The sequence below is a fragment of the Lepidochelys kempii genome, chromosome 17, assembly GCF_965140285.1.
Source record: "Lepidochelys kempii isolate rLepKem1 chromosome 17, rLepKem1.hap1, whole genome shotgun sequence".
NCBI lineage: Eukaryota > Metazoa > Chordata > Testudines > Cheloniidae > Lepidochelys > Lepidochelys kempii.
Genome location: NC_136396.1, coordinates 19,160,956 through 19,187,892, shown reverse-complemented (window position 1 = coordinate 19,187,892; position 26,937 = coordinate 19,160,956). Strand labels below are relative to the sequence as shown.

Here is a 26,937-nt window from a genome sequence, read left to right as displayed (position 1 = left end):
TGAGCTAGGCAGCCTTTGTTTGTGGGCTGGTATGTTCATGTCATGTCCTTTTTCCTGAAGATCATCTAGTCCTAAGCAAATTGTTTTGACCTGGAGATCTGCAGCACAGTTGTGCTAAGGATCTGCCTGAAATCTCTACCCTCGAAGCCACAGAGCTAGAGAAGCACTATTAGAGCTTGGCGGGCTATTTTCCCCGCCTCCGTGCTGATATGTTGAGTGGGAATTCTGGCCATGATGCAAACCTTGGAGGGCACTGACCAGTGGATCCTAACCTTGCTGGCTTTCTGGCAGCTGCTCTCGCTGGTCAGTGCTCTCCTTTTTCCCTTTGTGTTCTGTGCCTTAAAGATCTTGAGTCCGCATGCCAGAAGGATCTAATCTATTGCTTGACCTAGAAGTTGCTGTCAGGCCAGCACCACCTAACTCCAGAAGTTTGGGTTGTCAGGTCCGCACCAGAGTGCTTCCCTGGCTGGGAATTAATCCCCCAAACCATTGGGTGGCCCACTGGGACTTCGGGACATAAGGCGGTCCCTCCTCTAGGACATGCACAAAGCCCCCTAAAGCCCATCCCTAGGGAGCTAGGGGAGTTTTTGTGGCCGTTAGGAATGTGTTGAGAGTAGCTGGATGGGCTACATCCCCATGCTACAGGACCCATATAGCAGTCTGATAGCGCTGGTTATGATGGGGGGTAGTGCTGGGCCTCCTGGAGTTAGTTCTCAGGACACCAATGTTGGAACAAGATAAAGTCAAGGAAATATCCTAAATCTTAACCTCCCCATGCAGTTTGCCCAGTGGGGGAAGGACCCGGTGGGTGGCATTCTCTGAGCCCCCCAGAACTTGGCGGACCGGGGCTAGGTCCAACTGGGCTGGAGTTGGCTCTGTCTCCTTTTTGCTGCCTTGTTGCTTGCTGCAGGAAGCAGCTGCATCTCTGGCAGCCCTGAGTCACTCTGGCCATCCGGTTGCAAACAGCCAGTGCCTGATGGGGGAAGTTGGACACACTCAGCTCCAATGATAGAGAGGGGGGGTTTCCTCCCCTGTTTTGGAAAAAAGAGAACTTCTTGGCAGCCAAAAGGACTGAGAGATTCCCAGCCAGGCACCTCTCTGTTTACAAGGAAGCCAGTGTCTGAGATTTATTTCCTTAGCGCTTGGAGCCTGACCATCCCCCAGCCTGGATCCGTTCTTATTTATGTTCAGTCTAGATGCTGTCAGGTAACAGTTCTTGCATAGATGTCTAAGGCCACAATGTCCCTTTGGACCAGGTAGTCTGACCTACACAGGCCAGAGTTTTTCACCTAGTACCTTGCGTTTGACTAAAGCCTCCAGAATGGCACCAGCCTTGATTTGGAGAATCCACTGCTTACTTCCCTGGGCTTACAGGACTCTGGCTCGTTTTATTCCCTAGTGAGATTAGGGTGCCAACAATTGGTGCCTAGCTGACATGCCTGCTCCATTTGGGTCTCCGAGAAATAGCCTGTCTGACCTGCTCCTATTAGTTTGTTTGTTTGCATCGCAGTAGGACCTAGATCCCCCTGCTAAAATCAGGTCTAGAAGAGCTGTTCTGGAGCTGGGAAGGGTGGGAACAGCAGGGAAGGCAGTAAATGGATTTTACCTCCCGCTGTCCCAAAAAAGAGCTGATCCTTGCTGTGCGATTGTATCGGCCCAGTACTGCCAACTGTGTGCATTCAAAAACCATGAGTCAGGCCTCGAAAAAGTCACAAGATTGGCTTAAAAACCATGAGATTAAAAAACCCCACAGAAACCAATGAACAGTCTCATCCCCTGACACAACATGCCTCTGGAAGCCTGCTGCTAGTGCTCTAAGGGTACGTCTACACTGCAAAATATACCACCCAGCAGTGACTCTCAGAGCTCGGGTCTACAGGCTAACACTTCGGTGCTAAAGACAGGCAGGTAGACGATCCCGCGTGGGCTGGAGCTTGGGCTCTGAGACATTCCCCCTCCCTTACCCCTGCCAGGTTTCAGAACCCAAACTCCAGCCCGAGGGGAAACGTCTACACTGACCTTTTAAAAGAAGCCATAGCATGAGTCCAAGTCTGTAGACCTGGACTCTGAGACGTGCTGCCATGGTGTTATTTTGCAGGACAGCAGTACCCTTAGACAAGTGAACCGTGACTTGCATAGGAGGGAAAGGCCATTGGGACTGAAGAATGAAAGTTGGGTGCCTTCTTTCCCTTGTAGCGACTCTGGTTAGAAATTCCCTGGTCTGTGCTAACAAGGACATTTTGTGTTTGTTTTGCAGCACGGGCAGCAGTGACCCTTACTGCATCGTGAAAATCGACAATGAGGCTATCATCAGGTAACTGACCCATCCGCTTGGGCACTCTAGTGCTCGTTTGTGTGGTCTTGCACTCTCTCAGTTGGTGTAAATCAGCTTAGCTCTTCTGACTTCGATGAAGCTAGGCCAATTTAAACCGCTAAGGATCTGGGGTCCTGGTTTGGCTTTTTTTTGTTGTATTTTTTCCCTTGAAGTGCTCCCTGGAGCAAACTTTTATTTCGTCTGTATCTCTAGCATGTGTGTTCCAGGTGATCATCTTGTATATTCCGAAACTTGAAAAACCAGCGCGAGACTAATCCCGAGCTCCGGGCAGCTTGGCGCAGTTTAGAACATTTGCCATATATAAAAAAAGTTTGCTGTGGTGTGAGGATGTTAGGAGCCAGAGATCAGAGAGACGTTTCCTTTCCATGCGAAATGCCCGTCGGGGATGTTATGAATTTTTCCTCCTTCTGATTAGAGATTAATGTCATGTTGATTTTGGAACAGCTGGTAGAACTGTCGACTGCCCCGCCCCCACCCTTTTTAAAAGTTGTAAATTTAATTTGATTTTTCAACCCGTCCCCTCCCCAAGCTGGCTCTGTAAACAAGAAGGAGCTATCAGAAAAGCTATTTCCCGTCTCCTGTTTTGTCTCCTATCCTCTTCAGCAATGGCTGCTTTTTTTATTCTCCTGTGCTCGGAGCAGAGCGGACATGAACGTGAGGTTTTGTTTCCCAGCGTCTCAGGATCCACGGGAAGCCGGCACGAAAGGCTGAAATGTGCTTTTCAAGTATGGTCGCTAACTGGTGATAGAATGCTAGTGTAGACTGGACAGGTTTAATGCATGCTAGCTGGTTGAACTTAACTCTGTCTTGGCTCCCCACTGGGATCGGACCAGCTAACCCATATTAGAGCTACAGCTTACCCTATCTGTACGAGGAGTTTAGTATGTGTTAGCTATCACGTTTTTAAAAGGCACTTTTACTAGTGTAGACAGGAGGACTCAGGAGGCTGCTGTTAATAGGCAAGCACAAATCCTTTTGCTATGAGGTCGCTGATCTGAATCCCCAGCCCCAGGTTAGTAGTGTCTGAAAGCTGTTCGCATCGGAGCGTGGTTTAGGACAGGAAGTGAGACAGAAGGTCATCTTCTGGTGGGTCTCAAATCCTTTTGCTATGAGGTCGCTGATCTGAATCCGCAGCCCTCTCCTAGTGGTTCTCAAATTTTTCCATACTGTGATTACAATGGAGAAGCTTCAGGATCCTCCCCCCACACTTCCTGCCCGCAAGCTCATCTAACGATAAAGAAAGAACGGCTCGGCACACGCTACTAAAACCCGATTTTGATCCCCAGGTTGAGAGCCCTTAGTGTATCCAAATGAAAGTTCAGGGGGAACGGAGGGAGAATGGAGCCTAGCTAGGACACACTACTATGGAGAAGTGCCCTGGGTCCCTGAAGCTATGTCTACACTGCAGTATAAGCCCAGGGTTCGAACACAGGCTCAAGTCTAACCCCCGTCCATCTACACACAAATCGTACTAACCCAGGACTCAGACCCAGGATCCCTCAGGGGTGTAGGGGCTGAACCTGAATCAAGCCAGGACCCAGATTTCAAGCCCTGTTGTTTTGCAGTGTAGATGCAGCCTCACTGGACTCATGCTCTGGGAGTTCACCAAAAGTATCCCATGGGCCAACTTTCTTTGTCCTCTGGACAGTCAAGTTTTCCCACACTGCACCATGAACAGAGAGCTGGATTGGCCACCTTTTGGGGAGGGCACTAGGAAGTCTGGGAGATGGGTGGCTGGACTCAGGCCCGCATAATGCAGTGTAGATGCTGGAGTGCCAGGTTGGGACCCAGGTTCGACAGTTCCAAACCTGAGGTTACAACTGAGTGTAGACACTCAAACCTCAGGTTAACAAACTTCGGGTCTGCTAACTCGAGTTCTGCTAACCCTGGGCTGACACTGCAGGGTAGACAGACCCTCAATGACCATGAATGGTCAGGAGAGCTTGGTAGAACACCTCACCTGGGGCTTGGTTGCATGGGGAAGCTAATATCTTGCCGTCCCTATACGAGCACTTAGGCACGACTGCAATGTCTACGGCAGAAGACCTCCGGTAGGTGTATAGATGAGATATGTATCAATGAGGAGCGGATGGCTGTTTGGGACACAGGTACCCACTCTCCTGGTAATGACTTGTGGTTAAAGGGAACCTCTTCCCTCCAGGACAGCCACGGTCTGGAAGACGCTATCCCCATTCTGGGGGGAGGAATACGAGGTCCATCTGCCACCCACCTTCCACTGCATCGCCTTCTATGTGATGGATGAAGATGCACTCAGGTATGGTGTAGACGTCTCTCCAGCTCTTCTCCTCACTCCCACCAGTGCAGCTCCTCTGGCTTCAGAGGAGTTTGTCCAGGGTGAGATTTTAGCCTTGGGCTGTATCCGTGGCACTAGTATTGTTGTTTATTTGTAGGATGGTAGCAGCAGGAGGCCTCCACTGTGCTAGACCCTGTACTTACCACCCCTGCCCTAAATAGCTTACACTCCAAACAGACAAGGCCAAAGAAGTGCTATTACCCCTTCATTAACAGATGGGAAACTGAGGCACCGAGTGATCAAGTGACTTGCCCAAGGTCACACAGGGACTCAGTGACCGATCAGGTCATTGAACCTCCCCAGGTATTTGCAGTGCCTTAGCCACAAGACCATCTTCAACTGCAAGGGACTAGGGAAGAGAAATGACCGATCTGTGTTTGACTTGGTGGGTTCTGCTGACCCACTGACCCCCTCTGCAAAGGATGGGTGGAAAAGATGCAAATAAAATTGAAGCCAGGAGAGGCTGACTCCAGAACAAGGGCTGCTCTTGAAGGGAAACTCCCCTGAGTCATTTGCAAACTCAGCTGGCATGGGCAGCCACAGCAGGGAAGCGCATGAGTGCCCAGAGGAGATGCAGGCTGGGCTCGCTGCAGTAGTGCCCGGATCTGTGAGAGATGGGCAGTCCTGAATGGCAAAGTATGTAAAACAGGGCAGTTCCACAGCAGTGATATCTGGGCTGGGCTAAGAACTACCAGCTGCCTCGGGGCCAGATCCTCATCTCGTTGACCTCAGTGGAGGGAACGTGCATCAGGGCTGTCCCACAAATTGAGGGGCTTCTTGTGAACCCCCTGCTTTCAGCTGCCTAGGAATGAAAACATCCCTACTCTAGCAGGGTCAGTAGGAATTTGAGGTCTTCCCTGTCTTTGGCTAAGGAGCGTAGGAAGCACCTTGTGCCCGAGAGGGGCATAGAATGCGTCTGGCTCTTGGCCTGCCGGCTGTGAAGGAGGTGAGGGGTTTTCCCTCAGCCGGGGAGCTGCCCGATGCCTCCTGCTGGCAACGCAGATGGAGACCCAGCCATGTGGGAAGGTCTCTGCCTCCCCTGGGGATCAGTCAGCTGAACTGCTCACTTAGCTGCCTGCAGAGCATTTCAAATAATCCTGGTCAGCTGGAGAGGGGCTGAACAACCGCCTAGCCTGGAGGGGCTGGAACAATGTGATGGGGTCACTGCAGAGTTCTCTCTCCCTGAATGTCAGGAGGACAGAGGGCCAAACCCCCCTGCAAGCTGCACACAGGTAATTGAGGGCACAGATGCTGGTCCAGCGTCCGATGCCAAGGGCTGGCTGTTCGGTGTGGCAATGGGAGCACTGGTTAACACATGGGAGAGGAAACTCCAGATGAGCAGTTACCCCACAGTCATGGAAGAGGAAATCCGTTGTCAGCTTGATGCACAAGAGTGAGCAAGCAAGTGGGAATGGAAGAGGACAAGCCATTCAAACCTAGAGGGTGCAGATTTGGACTGTCAGCCCAGTGGGGCCTGCCTTTGTGTGTGAACACCCATGGAATTTGCTAAGTGTATGTAACTCTTTTTGTGGGAATTTTATTTCTCACAACAAATGATTCAGGGCGGGAATGGCACCTCGCACCTGCCCACAACCCTATGATAACAAACCAGCTGGCCTGATCTATTTACTCCGCAATACCAGAGCAATGTGCAAAGTCCACCATTCCCATGCAATCCTCCCATAATAAACTGGGGTGGCCTGGCCTTGTCAGCGCCCTGCAATACCAAACCAACGTGTGAGCCCCAGCACTCCTGAGCAACCCTACGGTAACACAACGGTGTATGCAGTGCCGGCAGCCACACAATAGCAAACCCAGCTTGTGCAGCACTCTCGCTCCCCGGTGACCCTACAATAACGCATGCACAACGCATGTAGCAAAGGGGAAGAATAATTTCGACAGGCTGCCATGTTTCCAATTAGTGGCCTCTCTCAAGCAGCTTGTTGGAAGCCTCTGGCAGGATTGAGGGAGGCGGAGGGCTCCAGTGGATAGAACGCTGGACTGGGTCTCTGCTCTGTCACTGGGTGCCCTTGGGCAAGTCTTGTCCCCTCTCAGTGCCTCAGTTTCCCCATCCCCGCAGCAGCGCTGATGCCATCTTGCCAGCCTCTAGTCACTGCTGTGGTGCAGTGCTGGTGTGTGCACCATTGGGGTTTTGGGGAGCGGTGGAGCCCCAGCACACAGAGCATCGCAAGCAGATCTGGGTCAGGAAGCTTAGTCAAGCTAACCTGGCAAGGACTGCTCCTCCGCCCACGCGAGGAGCCGGGAAGCAGCAAGAAGCAGGGCTTTGTAAACAGGACGGCGGGGGGGGGGGGGAAGCAGCACTTGCCCAGGTGACAGGCTGGGCTGATTGCCCAGCAGCGTCTCTCTGAAACTGATCCCAAGAGGCTAAGGGGGGCTCCCAGGGAGCTGCAGAGTTCCCAGATCTCTCTGGAGCGGGCTCTTTAAGGGGGAAATGGCATTGCGCATTAATGAGCCAAGGAGGCTGCACCCTGAGCAGGCTGGTAAGGGAGGCAGCCTGGCCTGGTGGAGCACAGTGCTGGGACTCGGGAGACCCAGGTTCTGTTCCCAGCTCTGCTGTTGGGTGACCTTGGCCAAGTCACGTCCCTTCTCTGTGCCTCAGTTTCCCCACCTGCGCAATGGTGTTAATGCTACTGACCTGCTCTGTAAAGCTCTGAGAACTGCTGATGGAAAGTGCTTTTGGGAACTAGGTTGGCTGGGATGACCAGGGCTTGGGTTTGAGGCCAAAGTAGGGATATAGCCCCAATTCAGGACTGCGCGTAAGTACATGTTTGTGTCCTAGTGAAGTCACTGGGACTTAATCACCGGCTTAGCTACTGCCCTAACTGGGACTGTGGGTTGGGGTGGGTTATGTCAAAATCTTGTCCGTGTCTGAACCAGAAAGCGAGTTAGCAAGTTAGAACCATGGGGTCAGGCTCCAACCTGGGGATTTGAATCGGATGTCTGCAGGGGTTTGGCATGTTGAGATTTTACATTGGCTCGGCCCCTGCACTGCGAGGTGCTTTGTTTTGTTTCCCCAGCCGTGATGATGTTATCGGGAAAGTCTGTGTCACACGGGACGTGCTGACTGAGCATCCGAAGGGTAAGGCTGATTCTCACTCCAGCTGAGTCGGTTTCTATGTATAGCTGTGCATGCCGCCAGACACGAATCAGCACGGTCCCTTTCCCCGGGGGCACCGAGCCGACGCTGGGAAGCGGCTTAGAGAGCTGCTTCAGGGGAGTTGCACCAGTGGAAACAAAAGCAAGGCTTGACCCCACAGCTGATAGCAGTCATGAGCCAGCCAGAATTTCTCTTGCGGCTTCTCCCCTGCTGTTTACGCAGCCCCGTCAAAAGCGACCACCTTGCCTGGTTGCATCTAAGAATGTAGAATTGAACCCTCAAGCACTAGTGCCCTGCTACTGCACCGGGCACTGTGCAGACCCCCCGTGCATGATGCCTCGGAAAACTTGGGTGTGGCAAATGCAATGGCATTTGATTTGGGGTTTGGGCTGTCACTCGTTCCAGTCCCCCTGTGAATCTGTGCAGTCCGTGTCCTAGCGTAGTCTCCAAGCCATGTGCTGCCGTGTTCGGTGACTAATGAGCGCTGCATGCAAACCCTCTGTCTGCAAGACGCTGCCCCAGATCGGTGCAGCCTGGGTCCCAATGCGCCATCTCCCTGCAACACACTAGCATTGTGTTTTGTTGGTGAGTGTAATCTCTGTCCCCTGCTGTGCCTTTGCTGGGACTCTGAGAGGACGCGCTAAGGCAGAGGTGAGCAAACTACGGGCCACATCCGGCCTGCGGGACTGTCCTGCCGGGCCCCTAGACTCCCGGCCCCGGCCCCATCCCTGCTGTCCCCCCTCCCCCGCAGCCTCAGATACCGCCACAGCTCTGGTCCTCCACTCCTGCCAGGCAGTGTGGCTGGCTCTGGCCGGGGGCGGGGTTGCGAGCTCCTACTGGGCATGGTAAGAGGGTGGGTGGGGTTGGGTAAGGGGCAAGGGGATCCCAGGGGGCAGTCAGGGGAGGTTCTGGGGGGGGCAGTCAGGGGACTGGGAACAGAGGGGGTTGGATGGGGGGGTTCCCAGGGGGCAGGGGTGTGGATAGGGAGCAGGGGTGGGGGGCTTGGATGGGTCTGGGGTTCTGAGGGGGGCAGTCAGGGGGCAGGAAGTGGGAGGGGGCGGATAGGGGGTGGGGGCCAGGCTGTTTGGGGAGGCAGAGCCTACCCTGCCCTCCATATGGTTTTGCAGCCCCGATGTGGCCCTCAGGCCAAAGTTTGCCCACCCCTGCGCTAAGGGCTAGTTTGCAGCACAGGAGCGTAGCTGCTCATTCCAGCAGGCTCCCATCGCTCCCTCTGTGCAGACAGCGCCCCCCGTTCTGAGCTCTGCCGAGCTGCAAGTTGCCACGGCCCCGGGGTGATGGGCCAGCCCTCCCTGCAAACTGGAGCCATCCCATACTCCTGGCGATTCGGCCTGGGTTCTAGCTAGTGGCTGGATCGAAGGGGTGAACTAGCTGCAAACTAGTTAAGAGGGAGCAGAGAGGGAGTTCCGATAAGCCCCCCCTGTATTGCAAATCCTTCTTGCCAGGAGGAAACAATCTCCCACCTATATCAGGGATGAGTCATGCAGGTCTCTGGCTGCCTCAGTCCCCCCATCCTTGAGTAGGCAGCTCACGTCCTCTGCTTACTCTTGCCCAGCTGAGCCAGCCGCTAGACAAGGGCAGCGAATGCTGCGTGGGTGGAGGAGGCGGGGAGGGGGAACTCTGCGCTGGCCTCCCTCCTGCATGTGTCTGTCTGGGCAGCTGGGTCCAGCCCAGAGGAGGCTGCAAAAGGGAAGGGAGCTGCCCTATGGGGGGGTCTGTCCACATTTGTGGGGACTTGGGAACTCTCTGGCTCTTTTGGACGCCAGAGAGGCTAAAGATCCAGGTAAAGGGTCCTGCACCACCCCACTGCCCCTAGCAGTGAGAGGCTTTGGGTGGTTCAGGGGATTGGTAACGGGGTACCGTGCCTTTCCCCGCTAGGCTGCCAGCTTGGGCCTGGTCTGAGACCAGAGGTGACTGAATGTCATTACCCTTTGATACCTCGCCTGCAAACTGAGGTGCTAGCCTGGTTCTTCTGGGACAGGGTCTGCGTGGCACATGCCACCAGCCACTGCTCACGGTAACGGGCACCTGTGTCGGCAGTGGGAAAGCTGGGGTCTGAGCAGGCTTGGAGACCCAGAGCTCCTCTCCTTCCAGGTTAGGCGCCAGGCTCGTTGGTGGGAAGGGCTCTGCAGAGAGATGACTTTGGGCTCTAAGCCTGGTACCTTTTGCCAGCATTAAATTCAATGTCAGTCTGTCTCTTGGGGGAGTAGTGTGAGCCGACTGTGTGACACTGTGATGGGTCCGTGGTTTGGGCACTAGCCTAGTGAGGCCTTGTGAGACTCAAGGTCAAGTTCCTGCTCTGCTACAGACTTTGAGTGACCCTGGGCAAGTCACTTAGCTCTATGCCTCAGTTCCCCAGTTGTACCATGGGGATGACAGCCCCACCAGCCCTGCCTCCCAGGGGTGTTGGGAGGAGAAATGCATTAAAGCGCTTTGAGATCTCCTGATGGAAAGCCCTACATAAGAGCAAGGTGGTATTATTATTTATTATTATTAATTTCCTGTGTGGAAAAGGGGCCTGACCAGACAAACCCGTGGCAGGGAGGCACACACAGCCTTCTCTACCAGCTGTTCTCTCTGTCTAGGCTACAGCGGCTGGCTGAACCTGGCCGAAATCGATCCCGACGAGGAGGTGCAGGGGGAAATCCACCTCCAGATCGAGATCCTGGGCAGCGACGCGGCAAGGAAGCTGCGCTGCAGGGTGTTTGAAGCCAGGTAAGGGGGTGGAGCAAGGCAGAGACAGGCCTGCAGGGAGGAAGCTGCTAATGCCCCTTTGCTCTCCAGGAAGAGTCCAAAGAAGAGCAATGAAACTGATCAGGGTCCTGGAAAGGAGGAGGGGTTTAAAACCTCAGGGCAGTGCAATGTACCGGTAAGGCTCTAAAGGGGCGGGGGCTGTCACAGAGGGGTGTGTGTGTGGTAATAAGCAATATATACCAGGTCGCTGGGGCTCTTTCTTTTACCCTTGCTCATAAAATGAGAAGAAAGGGACGTCCAGTGATGTTACGAGGAAGGCAGTGTGATCTAGTGGCTGGAACACTGGCCTGGGTTCTAGTCCCACCTTTGCCACTGGCCTGCTGGGTGAGCTTGAGCAAGTCACTTCTCCTCCCTATGCCTCAGTTTCCCCATCTGTAAAGTGGAGCTAAGTATACTGACCTCCTTTGTAAAGCGCTTTGAGCTCTGCTGATGAACAGTGCTATATAGGAGCTAAGTATTATTACTACCTGGGGTATAATTAGCCTGTGGAACTCATTACCACAGGATGTCACTGAGACCAAGAGCTTAACAGGATTTGGAAAAGGATCAGACGTTTATCTGGATATTGAGAAAATTAAATTAAAAAGGATCAGACTCCTCCTGCTTCAGGCCATAGATCAACCACTAGGTGCCTGGGGCTGGGAAGAAACGTCCCCCTGGGGCCGGATTATGAGAGATGGGGTCTCTTGTCCCTGCCTCTGCAACGACTGCTGCGGGCCCCAGCTGGGGACAAGACGCTGGGCAAGATGGACCCTGTGTCTGCTGCATCCTGGCCGTCCTTGTGTGCACAGCACCCGCAGCGCACGGTCTGATGCAGCTGGCAGAACGGCAGGAGCTAGACTGAAAAGGCGTTTGGCCTGCCTGCCTCTAATGAGGGGTTAATCTTCCCTGTGGCCCTGGCTGCACGCCCAGCTGAGCTCCCTCCACCACAGGGCTCCCTGTTAAATGAGTCCCAAGACCCCAGCTGCTACAAACGTGACAGGCTGTGTGAGAATCTGGTGCAGGTGGGGGCTACCGGTGGGCAACTGCTGACCCCAAGGATGGGCCTCTCCTTCCTCCGTTCAGCCTCTGCGTAACCGTTTCCTCCCCTGGGGCCTGCGCCTCGAGAGCCCCTGGGCTGCGCTCCTGGAGACCGCTTCTGTGGGGCTGTGAGGACTGGGGCCTGCAGGCAGTGCCAGGCTGGCGCGGGGGCCTTCCTGCTGCAGCGTGGGCAAGACTGTGCCAGCTGCTGCCGGGTATTTGCTCCAGGTACCAGCCTCCCCAGGCATTAGCCATCTGCCTCCCGAGTCAGGGCTCTGTGACCCACGAAGGCTGCGCAGATGGGAAGCCAGCGTTTTGTTTGGGCAGAGCGCCCTTGAGGCGGCTCTCTCTCATCCGCCCCCTCAGAGCAGCCAAGCGGCCCAGCCTGCGCTCTCAGCCAGGCGCAGGGGGGAGGAGAAGCCCCTGGGGAGCTGCAGGGAATCTGCTTCCCCAAGCTGGCGAGCTGCCTGGAGTTCCCTTCCCTGTGACTCACCAGGATTCCCCCTCCCTCTCCTGACCTTTCTGCTGGCTCTGGGGGGAGTACCCTGCACTCCCGCAATGACCAGCAGTCCGTCTAATGGCCAGGAGGCTTGTTCCAAGGGCTACGTGGGAAGGGAACAGCAGGGCACCTACAGGAGAGATTCGGACACAATTCCCTCCTGGGGTTTGCTGGGCCGCATGGAGCGAATACTCGCTGTCTTCAGCCCTGCTCTGAGCCAGACTGCCTGTGGGCAGGGATCCTTGCAACTGAGCAGCCCACAACGGGAGGCGTGTGTTGTCCAAGTGACATTGCAGGGGGAGTTTAGGGAGGAATCTGGTCAGGATCCTGGGGTTTCTCTTCCCAGGGGATCCTAATGAGCACGCGTGCTCAGGGCCTCTCTCCTCTGAAAGGCAGCACGTCCTATGTGAGACGTGACCCCCGGGCCATTGGTTCAGTATGCAGTGATTCATATACTCCGTCACCAAGCGCAAATCTCTGCAGCAGCCTGGAGTGTACCCACCCAGGTACTCAGCAGCATTCTGTAGCTGTGGGGTATTATTCCTCTATTAACAAACAATAAGGAATTAATATTCATACCGTGGTAGTACCCAGAGGCCCTGATATCAACCGCAGCCCCTGGGTGTGGGTCTAGTCCCTCTTTGGTGGGGCAGGAGGAGAGAAGGCAGCCCCTTTCTTTGGTCTGTTGGCATCTCCAGTCACTGAACTGCATCATCAAGGAGTCTGCTGGGTCTGTTGGTTGCCCCGTTACTGTTTTACGCTTCATTATTTTCCATGTCTGCTTAACAGGCCACCTCACCCACCCCCGGGCACTTCCCCCAGCAGCAGGGAGCTGGGAGGGGGGAAGTGACGAGTGCAAATTCTAGGGGTGAGTGCCAGAACCTGCGACTCCCTGTGAAACAAACGAGCCCCTTGTGTGACTCGCTCTGGGAAACGCCTCATTGGCCAACCCTGCATGTGGCTTTGACGCTTCAGGTTTTCCCTTTGCACACGTAAGCCTGGCAGCAGAGGGTGGCTTTTCCTGGCTAGCAGTCAGCGACACTCCATGCATGCTGATGGAGCCTGTCGCCTGGCTCCAACCCGCCCTGTGTATTCTGGAAAGGGAGCACTTGAAACACGTTAGGCTCTTTAATTCCCTAATTAAAGAGGATGAGTCTGGTTTGGGTGTCCGGCTATTTTTAGCTTCAGTCCCTCACAATGTAAACTGGCGTCACTCTGCTCCTTCTGGGGAGCTCTGCTGAGGGTGTTGATTTGCGCTAGCTGAGGACCCAGCCCGTATGAGTCAGAGAGAGGACTGCGTGGGAATGCGTTTTCCCCACTAGGCTCTTTGTACCTGCCAGTTCTCTAAGGCAAATAATACGGCATCCTTACTAAAATGCCCTGGAGCCCTGCGCACATCAACCCCAGTTAAAAGCATCATCCCACAGGGATCTCTGCCATTTGAATTCTGAACAGCGGGATCGGCTGAGCTCTGTCTTGTTAATAAAGGATAGTGTAGGTGATCAGAAGTGCTTTGACGCAACCATGGATGTGTTTAGATCCCAGGGAACAACTTGGAGCGTAGGAGGCAGAGTGGACTCGGCTGTAATGAAATGAATATGAAGGGGGTGTCGTGGGGGGGGGGTCGCACACGTGCACACACGCTGTGCTCTGCCATTGAGACTTTGCTTTCGTTCTTTCTTGGCCTGTCATTCTTTATTTTAAGCCATCCAGACTAAAAATACACCGTTGCTCTTGGCCTACGGAAGGCCATAAGCGTTTTATTCCCAGTTCGTCAATACCCCGTGAACAACGTGAACTTTGCCATGGAAAACCTATGTCAGTGGAAGTAATCTTTTGGGCGAGTTTAAAGCAGGCGGGAATTCTCTTGCTAAAGAGAGAGGGTAATAAACTGGGCTGGTTGGTTGTTTTTTCAAAACCATGAGGGTTCAATTGAACTGCTCTGAAAAGATATGGGGGATGCCACCTGTGGAAATAACTTGTGTGTCTAGCTACAGCGAGACTTAGTTGGAGCGGTGCTTGAATTTTTACTTGGTAAGAAATGACTGGTGGAGGGGCGGGATGGGGGGGGGAGAATGAGGGCACTTTAGGGAATGGGGCCGGCGTGTGTCTCTTCATCGGTTATAAGGCCAGAAGGGATACTAGTAGAAATATTTCATCAGACAATTCTACTGCAGATTTTGCTGGAATCTGATCAATTTCATGCCTTCTTCCAACACATCCGTGTAAGCAGCTGGGTTGCGTCCGCAGAGACAAAGCACACACGCAATCAGCAAAGGGTTTGCCTCTTGGGAGGGTGTCTCTAACCAGAGATCAGACCAAGTTACCGTAAGCAACAAAAGAGTGAGAACGCTGCCTCATGCCTGGAGTTGGGCACGTTCCTGAAAATAGCATGTATTTATTATATCAATCGGTAGTGTGTGCTTATCTGAAATGTATCCCACCTGGTCACGCTACGTTGAAAAGGCTAGAGCAAAAGTAGAGGGGGCTCGGAGACTGGCAACAAGAATGATTAAAGGCCTGGAAAAGAGGGGGGAGACAGGACTGCTTACCTGAGAGAGGCGACACGCTGAAATAATGAATGGTAGAGAGAAGGTAGATCAGGGCCCTTCTGTTCACTCTGTCTTGTAAGTACAGGGAATGTCGCTGACAGACACACACGAAGAAATAAGTGTTTACCCACCATGCAATTGGCCCGTTGAACTCATTGCCACAAGATGTCACTGAGGCCAAGAGCTTAGAAGGATCGTGAAAAGAATTGGCCATATATATATATGAATAATGAGAAGGTCCAGGGTTACAATAGCGAGGATGGGGAAAAGGTGGGAAGGAATGTAAACTCTCGTTCTTCCAGTGAGCCTCTGACTCATGGATGTTAGAAAGATGATTCCTCTGAAGCAGCTGATGCTGGCCACTACCAGAGATGAGCTATTGGACCAGTGTAGCAATTCCCATGACCCTGAGAGGGCAGCTTGACCTTCCCAAAAGAGTTCTCTCCCATCTTCCCCCAAGTTCCGCTGTTGTTGGCTTTTCCCTGAGCGCTCATACAAAGAGTGGGGGATGCTGAGCTGGAGTTAGCCCTTGTTTACCAAGAAACAGCTGGCACCCCGGGACATCACACCGCTGGCTGCTTTCAGTGGCCAGTCTGGATCACCCAGTGCTCCCAAACCTGCACCTGTCAATGGCCCTACCCCCCACCCAAGGGATACTGGGACAGTGTTTCCTGCTCATGCCACAGCCCTGTGTGACATGTATAGGAGCTCTGTGGAAGCAGCTGGTACCCCATGAGGTATCAAGTTATTGCCCTTATCTCCTAGCCCTGACTGGGCCACATGGCAGATCCCTCCCTCCATCCATGACTCCCCTACCTTCCCATCAGCATTCACACCAGTTACGGACATGCAGCTTGTTCCCCTTCTTTCCCCTGCAGATGGGCTTCCTTCCTCTGTCCCTGTAGGCATGCAGCAGCCAGGAGTAATGTAGGAGGGAACACGCATTTGAAAGCAGCTTTGGTTAGGTAGCAGATTCTTTTATGGTGCTCACCATGAACTGGCCCCCGTTCTTTTGTGCTTTCGGTAGGAAAAGGGAGGATCTTGCAGGTTCCCCTAAAGCTGCTGGTAGCTCAAGCAGAGCTTAGGTCAGTGGCAGTTCCAAAAAAACCCCCTTTTTTATTTGACCCACAACAAAAACTTTTTTTTTTTAAATTTCCAACAAAAATGAAACATTTCATTTAGATTTTGAGCTTTTTAAAAAAAATTCTTATTTTTTACGTTGGCTTCAATAAAACTGAAGGAAATTTTCTAACGAAAAGGTCACTTTGAAACGTCCAAATGAGCCCTGTCCGAATTGAGTTTGGTTCTGGGCCAACACCGATTGGCGAAACGTTTCGGTCGACCTTCATCTACATTTTGCACTGACTCGTTTCCATTGAAAAAGATTGCCAGCTCTAGTCAGAAGCTCTTTTGTGCTAAGGCCCTTCTGATTCCTCCTCTCTCTGCAGAGATTTGGCTCGGAAAGACCGGAATGGCGCTTCCGATCCCTTCGTCAGAGTTCGCTACAACAGCAAGACCCAGGAGAGCTCGGTGAGTCGAGAAAGCAGCTTGGGGTGTTGATCCCATTGTGGGGACAGGGAGGAGAGCAGCCTGTGCTAGAAACTCCCTCTGCCTTTCCCTTCCCCAAGGGGAGACCCAGGGATACAGTCAGCCGCATGAGTCATGTTTGTAGCACAGCACCCTTTATGGACACAGCATCCAAGGTTACTCTTGGATGGATCAGTTAGCAGTGAAAGTTACATGTGAGCATCACTGGGACCAGAGCCCTAGGAGCCTCGTTCTGTGCAGAGGTTGTGTTGGTGCTAATGGGATGGCTCGGGGTGGTATACGTCAGGCCAGAGTTTGGCCCTGGTCGTGTTCAGGACTCCAGGAGGAAAGCCGCTCGGGTGTGGCGCTATGAGCCATTTCAGTGACGTTATTTCAGGTAGAAGACGAACTGCCTCAGGATTTCCTCTTGGGATGGGCCTGAGCCAGACTCCTGAGGTCTGAACAACCCCAGGCTTTGGGGGGGGGGGATTGGCACCCCCAATCGAAATGTTGTAGCATGGCCCCATTTCTAGTGCCCTGTTGGACTCCTGTCGTTGCCAGCCTTGCAGCTCAGCTCTGGTGGCACTGTCTGTATCCGACCTAGGCCTCTTTGCAGTGACCTAGTACGGGAGTATAAACTTCACTCCAGACATGGGCATAGCCTCTCAGTCCAGGTCAGCACCTCCGGTTTAGCAGAGTGGGGACTATCAGAATGGTACTATCTGATCACGGAAGTAGTTATGCCCATCTGGGGAAGGGATCCAGGTGCCCTCTAGATGTACGGTAGGAGGGTAAATGCAAGGGACGGGGAAGAGCAGCTGAAGCTAAATGAAGAACCAATGGCGGTAAACTGACCCTGAAAAAACGGAGGCTGGAAATTAGAAGGTTTCTGACCATGAGAGGAGCGAGGCTCTGGAATCCAACAAGAATAGTGGGGACAAGAAACCTACCTGGTTTTAAGGTGGAGCTTGATAAATTTAGGAGTGGGATTGTATGGGCTTGCCCGCAATAGCCACGTGCTACACTCCATGACCTAGGAGGACCCTGCCCGTCCTGTTCCTGGATGGCAAACGATGCATAGGAACTGTTTTCCTGTGAGAAGAAGTCAGCAGACTGAGAGATCTGCTGACGCTGGGAATGGAAATGTAGGTAGTTTAGACCTAAAGTTTAGCTTCTGTACAGTTGGGGTTTGTTTTTTTTTTTAAAGAAAAAGTTTTACCAGAGCCGATAGGAATCAAAATGATTGCCCAGTTACAAAGCACAAAGGCATCAGTACTGACCACCACAAACGTCCCCTCAAAAATCACGAGATTGGCTTAAAGAAAGGAAATTGGGTTCTTTTTATTTGCCTTGGGTGTTTTGAACCTTTGGGTCACGTTTTCGCCCTTGTGAGCTAGAAACTTACTTTTATAAAAGGAAAGTTGTGATTTCTCCCCCCCCATCACATGACTCCAGGAGCTGGGGCTTTCAGTGAAACGTGACCTGTGACAAGACTCCCTATGAAATCACAAGAGTTAGTAACACTGTGTCATGGCAACACGGGGCTGTGAGGAGTGGGGGTTAACAATTGTATTTGGGATCTAAACCTGCTGTAGTGCATGGGAATCAACGGCCTGAATTCTCAGTGACACTAAGTCCACATTATACCACTCTAGGAGGGAAGAGGCCTTCCAGTGGTCTTAAATGTAAATGTATATGCATTTGAGTGCCCCTTTAGATTGTCAGAACCATTTTATAACCGGCTGCCCCAAACCCCTAGGCTTTCACCACTCCTCAGCTCTGAGGTGCTGGAGATCTAGCTCTGGCGACTGTGGCTTGAGGCCGTCTCTGCAAATGCAGGGCCTGATATTCCCTGTCCTGTGCCTTGCATGGTCACTCACGCTGTGCAAAGTGGGCGTGAGGTGCTTTACACTGATGCAGACGACCAGGCAAGGTGCATAGCCGCAGTGAATCAGGTCAAGAATCAAGGCCGGGAAGAATAATCTAAGGGCTGTTAGTGACACAGGTAAGAACACACTTTCTTCCTTTTTTTTTTTTTAAAAAAAAAAACAACAAAAAACAATTTTTCCCTTTAATTTGCTTGGTGACTCGGTGAGATGCTGTTCCCTTGTCCTGAGCTGCTTAGTGGAGCATGACAGATCCCGCTGGGGAGGGTGATGAAAGCTGTACTGCTTTGCCTTGCCCAAAGGTGGTCAAGAAATCCTGCTACCCCCGCTGGAACGAGACCTTTGAGTTTGACCTGGACAAGTCTGCCACAGAGAAGCTCTGCATTGAGGTGTGGGACTGGGATCTCGTCAGCAGGAACGACTTCCTGGGGAAGGTGAGGGATGACCGCTGGCTGATCAGAGCCACCTCCATTGGCCTGGTTCTTATACAGTCGGTAGGATTAATATTTAATAAGCTTCATGGATCAGACACGGGGCTGTGAGTCAGACACCTTGAGGGTCTGGTTCCAGCTCCACCACTGACTCTCTCTCTAGCCTTGGTAAACCCTGTTGCCGCCCCGTGCCTCAGTTTCTCCCATCTTTGAAATGGAGGCAGGATGGCCCAGTGCTCAGGGCACTAGTCTGGGACTCAGGAGACCTGGAATGAATTCCCAGCTCTGCCACAGCCTTCCTGTGTGGCCTTGAGCAAGTCCCGTAGCCGTTGTGTGCCTAATCTGTGCCAGGGGATGACAGCACCGCCCTGCCTCGCAGGATCAATGCATTAAAGATGAGGAGGGGCTCAGGAACTTCCCATCACTGTAAAATCAAAGAGTGAGAATTAGATGCTTAGGTGGAAACACCTAAGTTAGGATGAAATAATTCTGCCTTCCTTTGTACAGTGCTGCCAGCCCCTCGGTGAAGTCAGGTAGAAGGTTAAGTATTTTCATTATTTTTATCCAAACCACTGAAGTTCCAGGGCACGCTGGGAGTTCAGATAGAAGCGTCTGGTTCTGGGCCATCTCTAGGCTAACCGCAAGCATCCTGAGCATGGCCTAGCGGAGGAAGGGGGCGTCCAGGATTCAGAACTGCACCAGGTGTCAGTTCCCACCTTTGCCACAGCCTTCATGTGGGACTTTGGGTGGGTCACCCAATCTCTCTGGGTCTCAGCTCCCCATCTGTGAAATCCTTTCTCTCACCCTGTGTCTCTCTCTTGTCTGTTACACTGTAAGCGCCTTGGAGAAGGGACTCTCTCTCATTCTGTGCATGGACAGCGCCTACCACCCTGGGGGCCCTGATCTCAGTTGCTGCCTCCTAGGTGGTGGTGTAATATGTGCAGTTGGCCATGGGAACGAGCTAACGGTGAGAGAAGTAGCTGGTGAGACTCGTTGGAACTATTCCAGAAGTGATCCGCTAGCGAAAGTGCCCTGTGGTAACCCAGTCAGGGAGAGGGTTACGTTTTCCTTGCCAGCTTTCTCCTCCTGTGTTCTTCCTAGGTGGTGTTTAATATCCAGGGGTCACAGACCGTTCAGCAAGAGGAAGGATGGTTCAGGCTGAGGCCAGATAAATCCAAGCCCAGAGTGGATGAGTGAGTCCTTCTTATCCAGTTACGTTTTCATGCCATAAAACGCAGAGAGAATGCCAGGGGATTCAGCAGGGGGTGCTGTCCCTCCTAGGCAGAGCTGACCCCGCCGTTCCTGGGGCTTGCAAGGCAGGCGACGTGGTAGGGGGCGCTCTCCCCTCTGCGTCTGTATTTCTGTGCCAGCCTTTCCAAAGGGACGCCCGCCTGTGGCGTTTCTGCACACCACGATCGGGTGGGTGTCCTCGTGGGTCCTGGTACATGTGGTATCTCATAGGAACATAAGAACAGCCCTACTGGGTCAGACCAAAGGTCCATCTAGCCCAGTATCCTGTCTTCTGACAGTGGCCAGTGCCAGGTGCCCCAGAGGGAATGAACAGAACAGGTCATCACCAAGTGATCCATCCCCTGTCGCTCATTCTCAGCTTCTGGCTTCTCTCCACGCTTTGGTTCTGTGCTTCATCCATTTCAGAGGCAACCTGGGCTCCCTGCAGCTGCAGGTGAGGCTTCGAGATGAGACAGTGCTGCCAGGTAGTTACTACCAGCCTCTGGTCCAGCTGCTGAGCCAAGAAGTAAAAGCGGGGCCCAAGGTGAGCTGGCTGCACCACACCATCTCACACAGGACAGAGCTGGGAGGCTGCTCAGCTGGGCACATGGCTAATATTTCCTGGCATCACCCCTGTTCAAAACAGGAATTCAAAGTCCTAGAGTTTTAAGGTCATTCTGATCATCTAGTAAGAGCTCCCGGTCAGCCACCCTGCAGGCCGCAAGTGGCTCCTGTGACTCGCAATGAGCTAGGTTGGTAGTGAAAATATCATTCCCTGCTGCTGATCAGCTCATTTCAGGCCATCAGCCAATTACCATTCGACGTCTGCTCAAGGCCCCCACCAATTCTTCTCATGCCGTGACCGACATCCCAGACATAGCCCCGCTAGACTGATTAACCATCATCTGTTTGTATTGTGATAGCACCTAGGAGCCAGAGTCCCAGCCCAGGACCCCGTTGTGCTAGGTGCTGTACAAACAGAGATGGCCCCAGCCCTAAGCAGCCTACAGTCTAAGTAAGGCGTTTTGGTGCGGCTGCATGGGGGAAGCCAGTATAATCCACACTGAGCGAGTGCGGTCTTTGTCTCTGTCCAGTGGCTGGCCCACATAAGAGGGTAGCAGTCTACTACAGCTGGCAGCTAAGGGAGTCACTCCTGTAGCTCACGTGGCAGAGGCTTGTGCTTTTATCACTGATGATGCAGGGTTTCGAACCCCACTGTCAGCCCAAGCGGGGTTGGTTACCCCAGTTCTGCCAATGCGTAGGCTGTACTCGCTCTGTAGACAAAGGACTTCAGCCTCCAGAGCTGCCAAGAAAACTCCCCAGAACCCAGTGTGCCCTGCCGAGGGGAAAGGCCTTATTCTGCCTGCCTCTTCCACTCACTGCAGCCCCTGCTTCTCTTCCCAGCAGGATGGGAAGCTTCATTTAATCACCCTGATCGATGAAACTACAACGGCAGAGTGCAGACAGGAAGTGGCCATCAACCTCGTCAAGCTCTTCTTAGGCCAAGGCTTGGCCAAAGAGTTCCTGGATCTCCTCTTCAAGCTGGAGCTGGATAAAACGGGTGAGGCACGAGGATATGGGGAGGAGCCTGTTATTACACTAGCAACAAGCGACCCAGCTACAGTCTAGCGGATAGAGCACTGGACTGGGTTCTATTCCTGGCTCTGCTGGGTGGCCTTGTTCAAGTCACTTCCCCGCTTTCTGCCTCAGTTACCCCACCTGTAAAGTGGGATAATGCTATCAACCTTCTTTGGAACGTGCTTTGAGATCTACTGATGAAAGGGGCTAGGTAAGAGATAGGTGGTGGTCTGGGGATGTAAAACTAGCAGGAATTCACAAACCATTTTCCCCCTGTCACTTACTTGTCCTCTTTCGCACCCAGTGAGTCCATTAAACAACACAAGCGTTTCTAGTTAAGGGGCAGCCTGTTCCATGTGTACGGGATAGACGAGTGTCCCAAAAGCCAGGTGCATGTCCTACAGCTGCTCTGTGCTGTGAGCCCGGTTCTCCTCTCGCTTACTCTGATGTAAATCCGGTGCAGTGCGACCGCGGTTGGTTACAAGGTTCTCTCCAGGCTGGTTGGTTTACCTGGCTCTGAGTATGTAAGTAGGGAATACAAAGAGCGCCATCTACTGGCAAGTAAGAAAATGGGACATTGTTTGTAAGCAAGATAAAGTCTGGTGCAAGTGGCTGCTGAAGCCCCAGCTTTGAACAAGTTTAACTGCACTAGCGAGAAAGGAGAATCTGTCCAAGGGGCATCTGTGGCCGCTGTCCCTGGAGGATCTCAGCACCTCCCCATCCTTAATGGAGTCAACCTCACAGCAGCCCTGGGTGGCAGGGCAGGACTGTTCTCCCTCTTGTACAAAGGGGGACCTGGAGCACAAAGAGACTAAGTGACTTGCCCCAGGTAATGCAGGAAGCCTGTGGCAGAGCAGAAGAATTGAGCCCCGGTCTCCCATACCCTGGGCTCCTGCTCTAAGCACTGGGTCATCCTTCCTCTCAGAAGCAGGGGGTGGTGCCCAGAGTTTTTCATCAGACTGTCTTTGCCCTTCCCCAGCCAACCCCTTCTCCCCCCATCATCCCCTAAGTCTGTCACAAACACAGTAACGTTTGATTTCAAACCCACAATGTCCCTGCAGGCTTGGGATGAATCGGGGTCAGCTGCCCCGGCCCATGTGAGTTTTGTCTGTCAACCTCCAAACAGCTGATGATGCAGAGAGGTCACAGACAAGGGGCTGGATGGCTCTGGAGTCTGCTAATGGCACTGAATTCTAAAACAGGCTAACCCCCCACTTCGGGGGTGTTCTGATCTGGAGGCAGGCTTCAGGAAGAGCTCTCTTCTCCTAGTGACCAGGGCTAATGTCTGCTGGCCAGGATGGAGCTACAAAGCTTGACAAAACCGTGGCTGGGATGATTTAGTTGGGGATTGGTCCTGCTTTGAGCAGGGGGTTGGACTAGATGACCTCCTGAGGTCCCTTCCAACCCTGATATTCTATGATTCTACTCAAAGGGGGGAGTCACAAGGGAGGCAGTACCACATGTGGAATTCTGTCACCCCTTGATTAAAAACGTTGCTTTGGGAGACGTGGGTCCAAGTATCCAAGTGGGGCTGATCACCAAAAGCCTGGAGGGTTGGTTCAGCTCAGCACTTGAGGCTGAACATTAGTGAGAATTAGGTGTCAGGACTGCTTATGAGAGTCACCCCCATTCCCATTGGGCCTGCAGGGCTGGGCTGGAAGTGCCAGGAGATCCTGCCATGATGGGAATGCTTAGAAACAGCAACGGGAATGATGATAAAATAATTGAGGGGGGACCTGAATTTTTCCAAGGCCCCCAAAGGGTCAGTTCAGGTTCGACTTGAGCTCCAAAGTGAAGCTTTGGGTTGTTTTTCTTATTTTATCCAAGCGCATTCAGGCTGGCCTGCAAGACACGCCCTAAGCATGCAATACGCACCAGGGAAATTCTGCTCCAAGTGACCAAAGCCGGGGGCTCTGGCTCCTCAGGTCTCTCATGGGTGACGCTCTCATTTTTCAGATGAGCCAAACACGTTATTCCGGAGCAACTCCCTGGCCTCGAAGTCGATGGAATCCTTTCTGAAGGTGCTGCCCCGTGCTCAGCCCGCCGCATGTTATACCCTGGAGTGTGTTATCAGTCTTGTAGTAACCACGAATGCCAGGCAGGGAGGTGACCTCATAGATAATCGAGTCTGGCCCCCCTTTAGTTGCCGGCTTGAAACCCGCTCCACAACTCACCGCTAGAGCTGGGGCTGAGCTGACTCCCTGTGACTGTGGGGAGTTTGGATCCAGATCTTTACTCTGCAGCCCGCCATTATCTCTGTAACGGGCCAGGACAAACACCCAGCTCTGGCACCAACGAACTGGGAGGAGACCAGGGCCTTGGATCCCTGTAGCTGGAGTCCATCTGTAAATGTTAGATCCCCCACACCCTCCGCCCCATCCTCCGTGAGATAGTGGGGTGGCCCCTGAGACTTTCATTGGCCAAAGGGCTGCAGTGGGGGAGAGATCCGGACACGCGGTGTGGATCCAGCTTTGCCCTTCGGATGCAGGACTGGGCCCGTCTCCTGATGGCTGTACATGCTGAGGGGGAGAGAGAGCGTGTGTGTGTCTGTGTGTGCGAGCTGCACACTTCTCTGCCTGCCTCACTGGCCGCCTCTCCTTAGGTGGCAGGGATGCAGTATTTGCACAACGTCCTGGGGCCGACAGTGAATCGAGTCTTTGACGAGAAGAAGTACATCGAGTTGGATCCCAGCAAGGTGGAGATTAAAGAGGTCGGGTAAGCGGCAGCCCCCGGGGCAGGGGACAAGAGTGGCAGAAACCAGGAGCCATGTTCTGGCTCCGACACCGAGGAATGTGGCGCTGACGTGTAGGCTGCTACCCCTGACTGCCCTGGTGCCAGCCACCCTGCCCTAAATTCACACTGCTGCTGGAGCTGACAGTGCTCCCTGAACGTAGGGGATGCGTGAGCCTGGATGCTCCTCTCCCCTGGCTGTAACTCCCATGAAGACCTGACGCAAGTGAGATCAGGCCCACGATCTTTAGGAGCCAGAGTCTCTGGGTATGTCTACACCGCAAACAAAACCCCACGGCAGTGAGTCTGAGCCCAGGTCAGCTGACTCGGGCTCATGGGGCTTGCGCTGTGGGGCTAAAAGAGCAGTGTAGACATTCGGGCCCAGGCTGGAGCCTGGGCGCTGAGACCCTCCCCCCTTGCTGGGTTTCAGAGCCCGGGCTCCCACCCGAGCCTGAACATCGACACAGCTATTCAGCGTGAGGCCAAGTCAGCTGACCTGGGGGTGGGGGGTTTGCTGTGTAGATGTACCCTAAGGGGCCAGCTGGTGTCGTGTGGCATCACTCCATTGACGTCAATGGATCTACACTGACTGACACCAGCTGAGGATCAGGCCCTAGATTCTGTGTGGATCACAAACCTGCCTAACGTTCCCCCTCCAAACAGAGCGTTCTCCTAAAGCCTGTAACTCCCTGGCTGCAAATCTCTCTCTCTCTCTCTCTCTCTCTCTCTCTCTACTCTGGGCCCCTGGAGGGGGCCAGTAAAGGAATCCCAGGGCTAGAGAGGAGCCCAGACCAAACCTCCGGCTCACTCCTGACTTCGTTCTCAGGCCTGTCTCTAAACAGAGCCACACCAATGCCAGGGGATTGGCTGATGACTTAGGAAGAAGGGAGCTAACTCACCCGGTGATGGTCCAGCTAGTTCAGCGTCCTATATCCCACATCACGCTGCGCTAGACTCTTCAGGAGCAATCCTTCCTGACCCCAGCCGGTGGCCAGCATGTGTCCTGAAGCATGTGGATTGGCAGCCCTGCACCGCAGCTGTGTGGCTGCAGAGACCACTCATGCTTACGCACACGGTCTCCCCCAGTGTGCGTTCCTGACTGTGTCCCTGCGGCTCGCCCGGCAGGTGCTCCGGGCTCCATCGGATCCAGACGGAGAGCGAGGTGATCCAGCAGAGCACCCAGCACCTGCAGTCCTACCTGACCGACCTGCTCATCTCCATCGCCAAGTCAGTGAGGACGTGTCCTGCCACCGTCCGCGCCACCTTCAGGCAGCTCTTCAAGCGGGTCGAGGAGCACTTCCCGGAGAACAAACACAAGGTTGGTTGCCAGGCCCTCCCCATCCCTTTCTGTCACTGGCCCAGAGGGAGGCCAGCCCAACACAGAGACGGGGATGGTGATGTTTCACTGCCAGAGAGACCGTGACTCTCCCCGGGGGACCTGGCTGTCCCGTGCTGTGGCTGGCTTCCAACAGGCATTGGCTGTGAGGCTGCAGAACAACTTAACCCACCAGGCAGCAGCTGCCCAAAGCCTGCTGCTCAGACACAGCAGTGATGGGAGGGGGGTGGCCTTGGCTGGAAATCGCAGCCTTGTTTGAGTCTGGACCAAGATGGGCTCCAGTGCAGGGCCCGCTGAGGTGGGAGCTGCAAGGAGCAGCACTGTGGTTCAGTGGGGGGCGCTCTTCCCTCTGGGCAATTAATGAAGCAATGGTGGCCTGCACGGCTGGTCAGAAATTAAACTGCTCTGTGACGGAAAATGGGATTTTCGGCTAAATACAACCAATAGTGGGGAAGAATCCTGCAGTCAACTTAAACTGCAAACAGCTGGCATGTTTGTTCCACCCCAGAGGTGGCTGCATTACAGTGGCAGGAGAATATGCTCTATATTTGCTAAAGCACTTTGATGCTGCTGGCCCAAGGAGGCTTGGGGGGCCTGATTCTGATTGTGCTTACACAGAGATTAGCTGACAGACACATGGCCTCCCAGGGGGATGGTTAAGTTGCTGCTATTGGTATTTAATGAGCGGTTTCCTTCTCTGTCTCCCTGCCGACACCCCTCCCTGACCACTCTCCTCCTGCAGAACGTGAAGTTCATTGCCGTCACCAGCTTCCTCTGCCTCCGCTTCTTCTCTCCTGCCATCATGTCCCCCAAGCTCTTCCACCTGCGGGAGAAGCATGCAGATGCCCGCACCAGTCGGACCCTGCTGCTCCTAGCCAAGGTAAGTCCCATGTTGCCCCAGGCTGCGCTCCATTTGGTGTAGGGGAGGTGTCTGTGTCCATAAGGGACCCTGCCAGCACTTCCCAATGCAGCATTTCCAATCGGCTAAGCCGAGGGGCTGGCATGGGAGCACAGGCAGTATTCCCCCAAGCAGCCCACCTGCCGCAGGATGCCGGGCAGCCCTCACTGCCTGCTGACCCAGTGTGTCATGCTCCCCTTGGGTGGGAGGCGGCAGTGGGGTCAGCTAGCCTTCCTGCAGCTCTCTGAGTGAGGCCAGGACATTTGGGGGACTCCAAGCAGCAGTGGGCTGCATCAGCCACTCACACAGCCAGAGAGAACCACAGAGTCTGCTTGTGTCCAGCTGCCCATTTCTCTACAGCAGGGGACTGAGAATCAGGACTCCTGGGTTCTATTCCTGCCCTGATGTCGGGCAGAGTGTAACTGCCCCAGCTTTGCCCAGAGCACACAGCTGTGGGCAGCTCGGGTGGCGTGCTGTGATCCTTCCCTCTCGTTTGGTGCCAGGCTATCCAGACTGTGGGGAACATGGACGCTGCGGCGAGCCGGGCCAAGGAAGGCTGGATGGCCCCTCTGCAGCCCACCATCCAGCAGAGCATCTCCCAGATGAAGGAGTTCATCACCAAGCTCATAGACATCGAGGAGAAGGAAGGTGAATGGATCTGCTGGAACCAGTTGGTCTAAGGACCCCACACCTCGCTCCATCTGGCTTGGG

The 26,937-nt window shown here is 53.7% G+C and overlaps 1 protein-coding gene across 5 annotated transcripts in view; it reads left to right on the top strand.

The window, feature by feature from the left end:
• The window catches only part of LOC140899594 (ras GTPase-activating protein 4), a 49,428-nt gene that overhangs the window by 15,602 nt on the left and 6,889 nt on the right, over nt 1–26,937 (top strand). For 2 of the 5 annotated variants that reach the window (XM_073315371.2, XM_078849232.1), the window contains exons 2-15: nt 2,258–2,314; nt 4,497–4,610; nt 7,688–7,749; nt 10,371–10,500; nt 16,059–16,140; nt 18,326–18,457; nt 19,556–19,647; nt 20,111–20,228; nt 21,089–21,245; nt 23,219–23,283; nt 23,865–23,977; nt 25,118–25,310; nt 26,071–26,208; nt 26,730–26,874. In XM_073315371.2, coding sequence (XP_073171472.1) covers nt 2,258–2,314; nt 4,497–4,610; nt 7,688–7,749; nt 10,371–10,500; nt 16,059–16,140; nt 18,326–18,457; nt 19,556–19,647; nt 20,111–20,228; nt 21,089–21,245; nt 23,219–23,283; nt 23,865–23,977; nt 25,118–25,310; nt 26,071–26,208; nt 26,730–26,874 — 1,598 coding nt within the window. Of the gene's footprint in view, nt 1–2,257; nt 2,315–4,496; nt 4,611–7,665; nt 7,750–10,370; nt 10,501–16,058; nt 16,141–18,325; nt 18,458–19,555; nt 19,648–20,110; nt 20,229–21,088; nt 21,246–23,218; nt 23,284–23,864; nt 23,978–25,117; nt 25,311–26,070; nt 26,209–26,729; nt 26,875–26,937 lie in introns of those variants that run through there. The other 3 variants (XM_073315373.2, XM_078849230.1, XM_078849231.1) reach the window with 3 other exon arrangements.